The sequence below is a fragment of the Vipera ursinii genome (assembly GCF_947247035.1).
Source record: "Vipera ursinii genome assembly, chromosome: 1".
Taxonomy (NCBI): domain Eukaryota; kingdom Metazoa; phylum Chordata; class Lepidosauria; order Squamata; family Viperidae; genus Vipera; species Vipera ursinii.
In genome coordinates, this window is record NC_139512.1 from 120,837,126 (window position 1) to 120,849,394 (window position 12,269).

At 41.7% G+C, this 12,269-nt stretch overlaps 1 protein-coding gene across 1 annotated transcript in view; it reads right to left on the minus strand.

Moving 5' to 3' along the window:
* Positions 1 to 2,693, minus strand: part of CFAP65 (cilia and flagella associated protein 65) — a 47,097-nt gene extending 44,404 nt beyond the window's left edge. Inside the window, exons 1-2 of the mRNA XM_083375672.1 lie at positions 2,515 to 2,693; positions 576 to 678 (exon numbers count right to left, since the gene is read on the minus strand). Of these exons, the coding sequence (XP_083231798.1) occupies positions 576 to 678; positions 2,515 to 2,690 (279 nt within the window). The 5' untranslated portion in view covers positions 2,691 to 2,693. The remainder of the gene's footprint in view (positions 1 to 575; positions 679 to 2,514) is intronic.
* Between the last annotated feature and the right edge of the window lie 9,576 nt (positions 2,694 to 12,269).

Genomic DNA, 12,269 nt, shown 5'->3' on the forward strand with positions numbered 1-12,269 from the left:
TGGGGAAGTGGGGCTGGGCTTAGTGCCGTGGGTGCTTGAGGGCTGGGCTGGGCATTTGACCTCTGTGCTACCGTCCAGCCCCTCCCCCCCTCCCACATGGCCTGAAAGGAACAGTAAGGCTCCTCCAGTGGAACATGCCTTGGCACTTGCCCCGGTCCCATCTACTTCTGCCAGGCAATGCTAATGCTTCTCCGAGGGCAATGCTAATGCGGCCCTCAATGAAATTGCGTTTGACCCCCCTGCTTTAGAGCAGTAAACTCCAGAACAAAAATATATTTTTCAATGGATTTTTTTTTCCTGTAGTTCTGGCTCAGTTTAGTATGGCAACAAAGGCGCGAGATTTGACTTTGATTTCATGGCTTATTCGTGGTCTGCTTTTTTATTTGTTTTGATGCAGGCATTACTGTGTAGCACTGTATTAATAAGCACTGTATTATTCCAATCCTGATGCAGACTATTTATTTCAGTGCCCCAAATCTCTTTGTCTGCCACGTTGGGGAAAGAGATAGATAAGAGGAATTGCTGCTGTTATTTTAAATAGTTATGACTCTGAAATAAGCATAAGCATGACTTACCTTTTCCAAAGGGCGGAAAATAATTGGCAAAGTTAAGGACATTCCAGGAGTCAGAATAATTGGCTGTGGGAAAATGGTGATGAAGAAACGTGTAGTGGGAGGTCTGGAACAAAAGGAGCACAAAAAGCATAAGTGAAGTGATGCTGAAGAAATTCTGTGTAAAAATATCCAATAAATAACATTATATGGAGCATACAAAAGCAAGCACACAACATTTTAACAAATTGAACTATTTCAATGTCAGAGACAGAAAGATAACAATAGTATTTCCAAATCTGTTATAATGGAAAGTATAGTTGACACTGGGCTGAAAAGCATAGAAATACAGTCAAAAGATAGTAGCAAAAAACAAACAAAAATAAACAAAGAAAGAGCTATTCTTCACGGCAGCTTTAAGCTGTGAGTGTCCTGTCCTGGGCCCAACTGGAAATGAAACCAGCTTAAGAATTCCATCTTGGATTTCAATCTGATCCTCCAATATAGCAATGATGCTGTCCATGTGTTCTAGACAATGGTGTGTCTTCACTGGTGGGTTGCCCTGTCTATACACCCTTTCCACTAGGACTAGGAAAGCTAATGCTAACTGCTTTCCTCTGCATGGGTAGGTTTGGAGAATATGTGTTTTCCCATTACTGGCCTCATAGCCCCATTAGCTTTGAACCACTCTCCTGCCCTGTCAGCAATTTAACCCAGAGGCTCTTCTGCATGGATGCTTTAAGTTGCTTATCTCTTGGGCAGAAACCGGCTAGAAATGAAGCTGGCTTAAGGAACTGCTGTCCTCCTTCAGCTTTGACAATAATGCCAACCAGGTTTTTTTGCCTGATGGCAAGCATCACAGCCACTAATTCCATGCATGTACATCACATTTTATGAAACCCCCCCCCCTTTCATTGATTCCTCCTCATACTTAACATTTTTTTTCCAGCATGTCTGCCAGTGATTCATGAAGGTGGAATGCCAGTTTTACCTTCTTCCTGTCACTTGAGCTAGAAGAGGAATTTGTCAGAACTTTTGTCCATTTCACTCTTGTCAGAACTCTTGTCAATTTCGTCATTCAACTGGTGAACTTGTTAAGAAAAAAAAAGTCAAGTATTCCATCATTGTACCATGAAAGCCATGGAGGACAATGACCAGAGGGGAAGGGTTGTCACCATCACTGTGCAAGCTGCCAATTGGACTGGAGGCAATGTTCTACATTGAAATGAAGCACAATAGGCACACCACATAGCCCTACTTGCAGAAAATGCTATTTTTGATACGGAGAAAAAAAAAACATGGGCAGAGGTTGCTGTGGCAGTAGGCTGGGTTAAGTTAAGTGTGAGATCATGAACTCCTGTCCTCAAGAATCAGTAAATGGACTATCCTCATGCTATATGCAAGGCAGGCAGATAAGCCCCAACTTAGCCAGGTTTGTTTTAGAAGGGATAAGATAATAATTCTAGACTTCTAGACTTAATACTTAGGAAAAATCCTATTGATATCTCAAGGAATTACTTCCAAGGAATTCTACATAAGATCAGGCTGGGACAAGAGTTAAACAATAAGATCTGAACTAAGCAATATGACAAATTATCTGGATTTACACATTGGGCTATCATACCCATTGTTTAATCCTGACTGGTTGAATAATCAGCAGTTGCCTGGATATATGCCTTGTATAAAACCAGAGAATATAGTCTATAAACCAAAACGTCTGTAAAGGAAGCAAAGCCAAAACCAAGCAAGTCATAATGTGGCTTTGCACAAAACAGAAAGTTAGGTTTATGACATTTAAAAAAGCTGCTGAGTTTCAAGAGATGAATATCCAATTTCAAGAGTGTTTCCCTGAATGTAACTTGGGTTAAGTGAGGAGCAGCCAAACGAATACAAATAGTAAAAAGTAGGAAAAGCTACAGAATAGCAAATGAAAGCTCCTTTTACCATTGCATGGTCTACAAACCTGAATTTCAGCTTCTGGGGTTTCAGACATACATTTCTTAATATTAGGTGTTTAGTGAATTCCCTTCCTAGGGACCATCCTTGCCAGTTGAGACTCTCAGCTACTTCAATACCCCAGAAAATATTCTTCTTTGGTTTTTTCACAGAGGAATCTATAGACGTCTGGGAAACCCCCATCAGTTTCTGAAGAAGTGGAAAAACCAAGTTATGGCTTAGTTTATTATCTCATCTGAAGGCTGTTAACCATTTTTATTCAACCAATTAACCCAAGGAACTATACCCTCCCCTTAATGTTTCCCAGCAGCTAACCTGGGATAGTTTAGAGTCCAGTGATGGCGAACCTTTTAGAGACTGAGTGCCCAAACTGCAATCCAAAACCCACTTATGTATTATTGGGTGCCGGGTGGACGTGGCCCATTGGGTAGGTGTGGCTGCAGTGGTAAAGGCAGACTGGGTGGGACTAAAAGGTTCAATCAATCAATTCCAATTTTGCAAAATATTTTTTTCTCCCATGAGAAGTTGAAATTGATTGATTCATTGATTGAACCTTTCTTTTTTTGCACATGGTGGTGGAGGCCTAAAGCGAAAAGGTTTTATAAAACCCAGCTGAAGGCCTAGGACTGGGGAGACGGCGTGCGTGCCCACAGAGAGGTCTCTGCGTGCTACCTGTGGCATGCGTGCCATAGGTTCGCCACCATGGGTTTAGACAATATGGGTGAAACTGGATTTCAACCTAATGGCAAATCTCATACTAACTAAATTAGAAAATCTACACACCTGCTTGGTACCATTACGACAGAGTCTTTGAAGGGAATCTTTCTTGGTTGTACATCCATGCAGTTGAGTGAGCATTTTTGCATCTGAGAAAATCGAAAACAAAATGAAATTATAGAACGCTATAGACTACAGCATTAAACATGTTAGTGACACCATCTTCTATATTTACCTAAAGATGGCCAAATCCTCAACAGACTTATTAATAATGTAATTTTACAATTAGGGAGGGAGTATCTTAGATTGGCTCAGAATTTAGAAATAAAGGCAGACTGGTTTCTTCTGTCTAAACTTCCTTGTAAACGGGTTGTCTTACATTCAGGGCTACTTTCTACAGAAGGTAATAATATGATCTTATTGAAATTATGGTCCTAATTGTTTCTTTCCAGGAAATATTTTTTAAAAACTACAAAAAAGTTTTTAACATCAGACAACAGCCATTCTTTACTCAGAAGTAAAACCTAAGAAGTTCAAAATTGATTCTATTCAGATGTTTCTGAATTCAAATATCATAGTCTCAAATAAGCTACAAAAACAGGGGTCTTTGATAGTTTTATAATATAATCTCTCAATTCAAAAATACAAAGTGAAAAAAAGCATTTGATCACCATAGTATAGCTCCAATCTTACACTTGTTTACTTGAAAGTAACTCCTGTTAAACTCAGTCAATTTAAGGATCCAGTTGTTATAAACAAAATATTCAAGACCACTATTATTCATTTCCAAATCCTTTCTAATTTTATGAACCACTCCATCCCCCACCCAGACTTACACAAATCAAAAGAGGAAACTACCAGTGGGTGTTTTTCTGTAGTTCACCATGATCCTGCCTCTGCTTGAGAGATGCAGAAAAATTCTATAGGGTAAAATACTTTCATATGAATTGTCAGCTACTAAGCAGAGCCTAAAGCAAAGGGTTGTTGGTGGGTTAAGAATATACAGCATAGCATTAAGGCAAAAAGAACATCCTGCACTGGCCATCTGATAACACCCCTATACAAATTGTAACAGTTGTAATATGAAGGTCAGGAAGAGATGGATAAACAGTGCCTGGGCAAGAACTACTTTGGGAAGGCAAGCTACCAGATCCAGACTGCAGGAATTCGGAGACTTCTTTGCTGCCATCTAGTGTTTCTCCAGATGTCTGCAACCAGATATAGTAATTCTAGCCAAAGCCATTCCGAGGCCCCATCACTGTTTCTATCCATTGGCTACTACCTCGTTTGCCTTATATATAGACAGCTGTATACATGCCTTACGTTATGCATTACAGTATATGCACGCATATACATATGCACACATATTGTGTTAAGAGGAAATACTAGAGGAGACCCAATATCGCATCTACCCCAGCCCCGTAAACCTGTAGTAGGCGCTGATCGTGGGTGCTGGAAGATCCTACCGGAGCTGCACCTTCCCCCCAGCTCAGGAAAATAATGCTTCGGAACAGAAAGACAAGATCAAAAAAGCTGGAAAACACGAGACGCCGGCGTTGCTAGGGAAACAATACACGGAAGTAACTGCCGGTTTCCCGAGCAACCAAGAACGGCAGCCGGAGTGGAACAATCTTCCTCGTCGTCTCCCTTCTTTAACACGAAAGTGCAGAGGGAGGGAGGGAGGGGGGAAGAGACGCGACGAGAGTGAGCAGGTAAAGTAGTCTCTGGAATGGGGCGACCCCTTAAACCACAGGTAGGCAACCTCGGCTCTTTTATGACTCATGGACTTCAACTCCCAGAATTCCTGAGTCAGCATAGCTGACTCAGGAATTCTGGGAGTTGAAGTCCATGAGTCATAAAAGAGCCGAGGTTGCCTACCCTAGCCCTAAACCTAAAAGTAAAAGTAAAAGTGGTGCTTCCCTGTGGTCTCTGAACGGATGCTGTGAACTACGCTCCCACCCGAGGCAAAAACACGCCGCTTTTCTCGTAATTCTTTATTCGTTGGTACAGAAGAGCCGACTGAAGTCTGGGCATTTCCTAATTGCAACATTTTCTTTCTTTCTGAAGGGAAAGAAATAGAAATAGAATCACAGAGTTGGAAGGGACCTTGTAGGTCATCTAGTCCTAACCCGCGCCCAAGCAGGAGACCTTACCTACACCATTTCCGACAGATGGCAGTCCAGTCTCTTCCTGAAAGCTTCCAAGTGAATGAAGCTCCCACAATTTCTGAGGACAAACTGTTCCGTTGGTTGATTGTTCTCACTGTCAGAAAAATTCTCTTTATTTCTAGGGTGAATCTGTCCTTGATCAGTTTCCATCCATTATTCCTAGTCTGGCCTTCAGGTGCTTTGGAAAATAGGGTGATCCTCTCCTCCCTGTGACAGCCCCTCAAATATTGGAATACTGCTATCGTGCCTTCCTTGGTCCTTCTCTGCACTAGACTAGCCATGCACAGTTCCTGTAACTGTTCTTCATATGTTTTATTTTTTTATTTTAATCCCATTTATATCCCGCCCTTCTCCGAAGACTCAGGGCGGCTTACAAGCTTAGCAGTAGCCTTCATTCTATGTATATGCCTGCTTATTAGGGCTTTCACACACACACCCAAGCGGCATTATTACAAAGTCAGCTTAATTGCCCCCAACAATCTGGGTCCTCATTTTACCTACCTCGGAAGGATGGAAGGCTGAGTCAACCTTGAGCCTGGTGGGATGCGAACCTGCACTAATTGCAGGCAGCTGGTGTTACTTAAGGAGGCATTAGCCCACTGCTCCACCAAGGCTCCTTTACTGGAGGATATGTTTTATCCTCCAGTCCTATTCTCTTTGTTGCTCTTCTCTGCACTCTTTCTACACTCTCAATACCTGTTTTATAGTGTGGAGTCAAAAACTGGATGCAGTACTGTAGGTTTGGTCTTACCAAGGCTTTATAGAGCGGTATTAATATCTCACGTGATCTTGATTGAAACCCTCTGTTAATACAACTTAGGATTGCATTGGCTTTTTTGGCTGCCACCGCACACTATTACCTCATATTTAATTGATTATCCACTAAGACTCCAAGATCCCTCTCACAGTTACTGCTATTAAGGAGCAAAGTCTGAGCAAAGAAGCAGATTTATTATACCCAATCTGCTTTTCCAAACAAGATCTATTTGCTCTATCTAATTTCTTCTACAGTATTAGTCTGGCATTGCTGCCTTAGATGATTTCTTATTATGTTAGTTGCAGCTCTTCCTTCTGCCCTGCCCCCGTACTTAAAAAAAAATTGTACTGGCTAAGTTATAAAAGTGTTTTCTCCTGTGTAAGTTTCATGTCCTAGAGAAAGAAATTTCTGGATCCTAGAAACACCCTTGCAAGTGCCCTTGGGTTTGAGGTAGACTGCAAAAGATGTTTATTTAATATGGTATGTCTGTTTACCTTCTGAATCACACTGCTGTATGACATTAAATCAACCCAGTTCCCTCTCTCTCTACTACCATTGCTCCCCTCAAGTTGGACAGGAGCCCAGATATAGCAGAAACACTCATAAATTACAGCCATTAAATAACATACTTTCTGCAGCATCAGAGACCCACAAACAGACTGAGCGTGAGCTGAATGCCACTATCTATCACTTTAATGGATGTACTCTGGAAATTAAACCTGTCACAGCCCATCAAAGGGAATGTTTCAGCCCATGATATTCTGATACGCGCATTTCTTGCCCGTCTTTCTTTGTTTCTTGCCACCTTCCCCCTGTGCTTCCACTTAACCCATGACCCTTGATACTCTGGAGCCCTGAAGTCAGGCCATAAGGTTGATCCTAAGGAAGTGAACGGCCCTGAGTCTTCCATCGGATTCCAACAAAGCTGTTCTTAAGAGGCCTGTCATTTGCTATCAGAAGGGGATAAGCAGGACTCTGGGGAAAGATAAGAAGCAATCCTTGTCCTGCTTTATGAAAAAATAAAAAATCCCTAGAGATAATACTTTGATTAGGCAACTACATTTATGGGTTCTTAGAATATTTTATCAGGCAGAATGTTTATAAACCAGGAAAAAGGCAGGGAGGAAAAACATGGCTACTTTTTCAATCTGTGCCTATACTTACATAATCTTGATGGAGTGGGAGCCTTCAGGCACGTGCAGATTGAATGTTAGATAATTCAGAACGGTCTTGGAAAGCCCGATAGGTGATGGAAATAAGTGGATCTTTTCTGTCCCATTTTTAAAATCTTTCATAATTGGTGGCAGCATCTACGTAACTGGTGTTGGTTGATTTCCAAAAATAATGCCAAGGAGGGTCAGACCTATTCGGCCCTCAGATGAGAAGCCACCAAGAAATCCCCAGGCTCTATAGTAGAAGAGGAAGTCAAATCATTGTGGACAAAGACAAACCAGTTTCCTTTAATCTTCCCAGCCCCAAATAGGCAGGAACTTTTTTAAAAAAATCCCATTTATATCCCGCCCTTCTCCGAAGACTCAGGGCGGCTTACAATCTAAGAAGCACAAGTCAATGTGCTTAGCAATAGCCTTCATTCTATGTATATGCCTGCTTATTAGGGCTTTTGCCCTGCCCCCAAGTCCGCTTATTGCCCCCAACAATCTGGGTCCTCATTTTACCTACCTCGGAAGGATGGAAGGCTGAGTCAACCTTGAGCCTGGTGGGACTCGAACCTGCACTAATTGCAGGCAGCTGGTGTTACTTAAGGAGGCATTAGGCCACTGCTCCACCAAGACTTGAGCTAGTCTTAGAAAAGTCTTTTATCTTTACATCCAAAGAGCTTCCATCTCAGGTAAAAATCCTTTAGCTAGTGAAAATCAAGTTGAAACAGCCATCACCAAACTAGGAAAATAGAATTTACTAAACAAAGGAAAAGAAGCTAAATTTTACAAATATGGGTAATTACTTGGACTTAGTATACCAAAGTATCATTTTATTTCTGCTGAACTTGCGATGATAATACCCATCCCGGGAATTAGACACATCCAGGAGATTGAGAAGTTCCCTGAGGATGGGCTCCAGCATGAGTTCAAAAGCTGGGAAGAACAAATCTTTGGTCCTGGTGACCGACTCAGATTGGTTCCTGCAACATTGTCCTGGGTCTGGGACATGTATATTTGCCTTCATTCACAGAAATACCCATGTCTGGAATGAAAAGCCAGGTTTCTGGATTTACCTGGAATAATGTGAGAAAATAATTGGGATGGGAGAAGGAGGAATGCTGGAAAACCGAACATCAATTTACTTTCAGGAGCATATTTGAATCCAATTGAAAATGTATTCATTATTATTAGATTTTTACAGAGAAAGAGAGATTTTTCAGCTCAAAATAGCCAGCATCCTAATAGTCCTGTCTGTCTCCTATTTTTCCCCATAACAACAACCCAGTGAGATGTGTTAGGCTGAGAGACTGGCTCGAAGTCATCCTGCCCATGTTCATGCCCAAGAGAGGATTAACATTCACAGCTTCCCAATTTCTAGGCCAGTAGCTTAGCCACTGCACCAACTGGATCATCAGCTTGCAAAACCCTTAGTCCTCCTGTCCCTTATCTAGATTTAAAGGCAAACTGCAAAGTGGCTATTTTTCTGCCTGTACTGTGTTCGAAAATATTTGAACCACTATTATTCTTTAAAAGGGTTGTGGCAGACACATACTAGGCTAATAGAGTGGTATTTTATTTTTTAAAACCCCTTTCAATAGAAAGATAAACATCCAGCTCACTAGAAAGATTCTTCTCATAGTAGGATCCGTTCTGGCTAGCGACAATGGAAATATCTTTACATTGGGAAGGCACCAGGTTGGCTAAGACTCATGTAGATTTTTCATATAACACAGAAAAGGAAGAGCGTAACAAAAAACAAATATCATTGGAGAACTTTTCCTCAAATATCTAAAGCAACGGATTGAATTTAAGATGTCCATGAGAAATCTTCTCCGTTTCCTCCTCTTTTTGTTAAACGCATTCAAACCTGGTCAAAATCAGGCAGCAACGATTGAGAAAATAAGAAAGGCCAAGGGGATAGTGCAGAGCTGTTTTGTGTAATTGTTGGTATCGTTCAAGTTATTTCTATAAAATTCAGGGCAGTGGGGCAGCTAGGTCTTTGCTGCAGTTATTGACTGCACCCTGTGTGTGTCAGTATTGCTCCACAGAGCCAGGATTTTCAACCACTTGAAAAGAGAGAGAGGGAGAGAGGGAGGGAGGAAGAGAGAGAGAGAGAGAGAGAGAGAGAGAGAGAGGGAGAGAGAGAGAATTTCCAGAACCCCTGATCAGAAGGCAAAGCTCTAGTGATAGGAGATTAGCTGTACTTGTGAATGAACTTTTTCTTTTTGCCTTTAGTCTCACACAGAACATCATCAAGTTAGGGTTCTGCGAAACACAGTTGGAAAAACTCTGGCCCACAGCTTCAGTGTGTTGTGAACTGGAAGAATGAGCACACCTGTTACCATGCTGATATACAGTACATCTTTAAGTCACCATCCTTATGAAGTTCAAAGATTACTTCAACACTTTCCTAAAGTGAAGTACAACTTACATCATATCTCCAAGTTGTCCTCCCATTTCATTGTTCAATCTCCATATTATTTGTTGTTGGGGCAACAAGATGTCCACATGGGTTATGCCCTTTGGTTGAATCTTTCATTACCAGACAGGCTTTACCAGCTGGTAACCAATCTTCAATTTCATCTCCTTGTGGTATGTTGTTAAACTGCTTGGCTATGAGTGGGTGGAGACTAGTCAGATTTTCCAACCGAAAACCATGCAGTTTATCTTCACCTGGTGCTGACCAATGCTTGATCTTCTTTGCCCTTTTTTCACCATTCTGTTGTTATTACAGGTTCTTTCATTTCATCTTCTTATCTGCCTCATTTATTGAAACTGCCTTCTTGTATTTCTTTGAGTTGTCCCTTGCCTACAGCTAGAATTGCACTGTGTTGTGATTCAGGATCAGCCTGTGGGTTCGGCAGTTGGGTCGGATGATTCAGAGGAGGAGGAGGGGGGTGTTGGAGACCTTGCTGAGGATAGTATTGAGGCTCCGCAGAGCCCTCAGCCAGGCCCCTCCCATCTGGTCACGACACAGACCCAGCTGTGTGAGCCTGACAGCGTGGATGAAGATGACCCACAGCTGGCCCTGTTCAAGGACGCCCGACGCAGGAGGCAGTCAATCAGGAGTAAACGGAGGAAGGCAATGGGGCACCTCGGAAGGAGGCAGAGAGAAGCCACGCCCTGAACTGTTTAAAAGGGGAATGTGTGAGAGGGCTGGTTTGCTGAAGGCAACCGTTTGAATAGCTCCTGTTTCATGGTTCGTGTTTGCTCTCTTTGCTCTGTTTGCTCTGTTTTATGTTAATAAATTTGGCAGGCTTAGTTCCAGCCTCTTGCCGTTTTGTAAAAGGGGTTGTCCCTGCCTTTTCTACAGGGCCAGTAGTAGGCTGGTACAGAACACACTGTTTCTTTTTTGTCAAGTGTTGACTGCTTCACTGCAGTCCTTCTACTGATGGATTGCTGTTATTGTTACTGCCATTTAGCAGATGTGCCTTCCTTTTTGCCCTTTTTTCTAATTGCCATGGTTTACTGTACTTGACTCATTATTTGCAATGTATTGCATATCACCTCGAAAATTCTTTTTCTGAAAGTAACTTCACTGCTCTTTTCATATAATGTAGAAATTAAATGGAGCAAAGCTTTGTATATGCTACTTTGTGAGTACGCCTTTTTAAAAAATTTTGCTCAACTCACCATGATACATGATTGATGGGCACTCAGAGGAATGCTTCAGAATATGGGGATCTAAAAAGAGGAAGGACTCCAGGCCTTTATATATAAGTAAACCTTTTTAAAAATACTTATCCATTGGATAACATGACTGGATGCTGAGGAATTGAGTATACAGATTAATAAAGGCTTGATTAATAACTTGGATGGATAATTCCTGACCGGACATATTGGCAAGTGTTCAGCCAAATGGCTGACTATCTATAGAGAAGGTTTTTACTGTGGAACAGGAGACCCCACCTGAAGAATGCCTATAATTTGGGAGCATAATAAACATTGTGGTTACTATAAATTGTGGCCTAGCCTAAATAAACTTTATTATTGATTATCGCACAGTCAGCCAGATGTTCAGACTAGATTTGACATTTTTGTCTATGTATCGAGTCTTTACCAAGGAGCTGGGATAGGCAGATGTGGATGGTATTTAATGGTATTACAGATATTATCACAGGATGGAAGCAGTTCCTAGTAAGGCCGTCTTTTGCAATTGACTGGTGGCAAATTTGTCAATGCCAGTGGTGTCCAAGTGGTTCTCCAGTTGTTTTGGGATTGCATCCAAGGAGCCCATTACTATTGGATTGTTGTTGTTGTTGTACTGTGCAGCTGGATTTGATGCATTTCTACCTGGAATTAAATCCAACTGATTTTCTTGGGGATTATTCCCAAGTAAAAGTGCATATTATGCAGGACTTTCTTATATTCATTTTGATTTATATATCTTTTTTGCTGGCAAAACAATTAAATGAATTGTATTCAGTAAATCACATCAAAAATGTCTGTAGACAGAATTCTTACTAGGGTTATTATTGCCCCAGACTTCATTCCCTTTTTCTGAACCTTTTCTGAGCACTGTGTGGCAGATGGCCCCTGAGTACTTAATGTATTCATTCCTTCGTTCTCCGATCAGCTTCCTGTCATCTCGGTCTCCAAGTGTTCTGTTTCTCTTTTCTGCAGTTAGTAGAAGCTACCAAGTAAAGGGAGACTTTTGTTTTGTCTTTGTTGAAGTCATCATCTTTATAGCCGGACAAAGGGAACACCCAGGCGAGGAGTGCCTCTAATCCCATCCACCCGCCCCCAATACACTTACAGAACAATTCCACGATAAATATCTTCCAAACACACATAAATTAAGCAGCACAGTTTTACCAGGGCACTGGCCCAGGTAGAGTCCTTCTTTTCTAAAAGTCTATGAGCAGGAGAAGAGCACCAAACCAATTTTGATGGTCCAGACTCTAGAGCCAGTTCCTGGAAGCTCCTCACTGTCTTTCTTTTGGGCCTCCACAACCTCTGC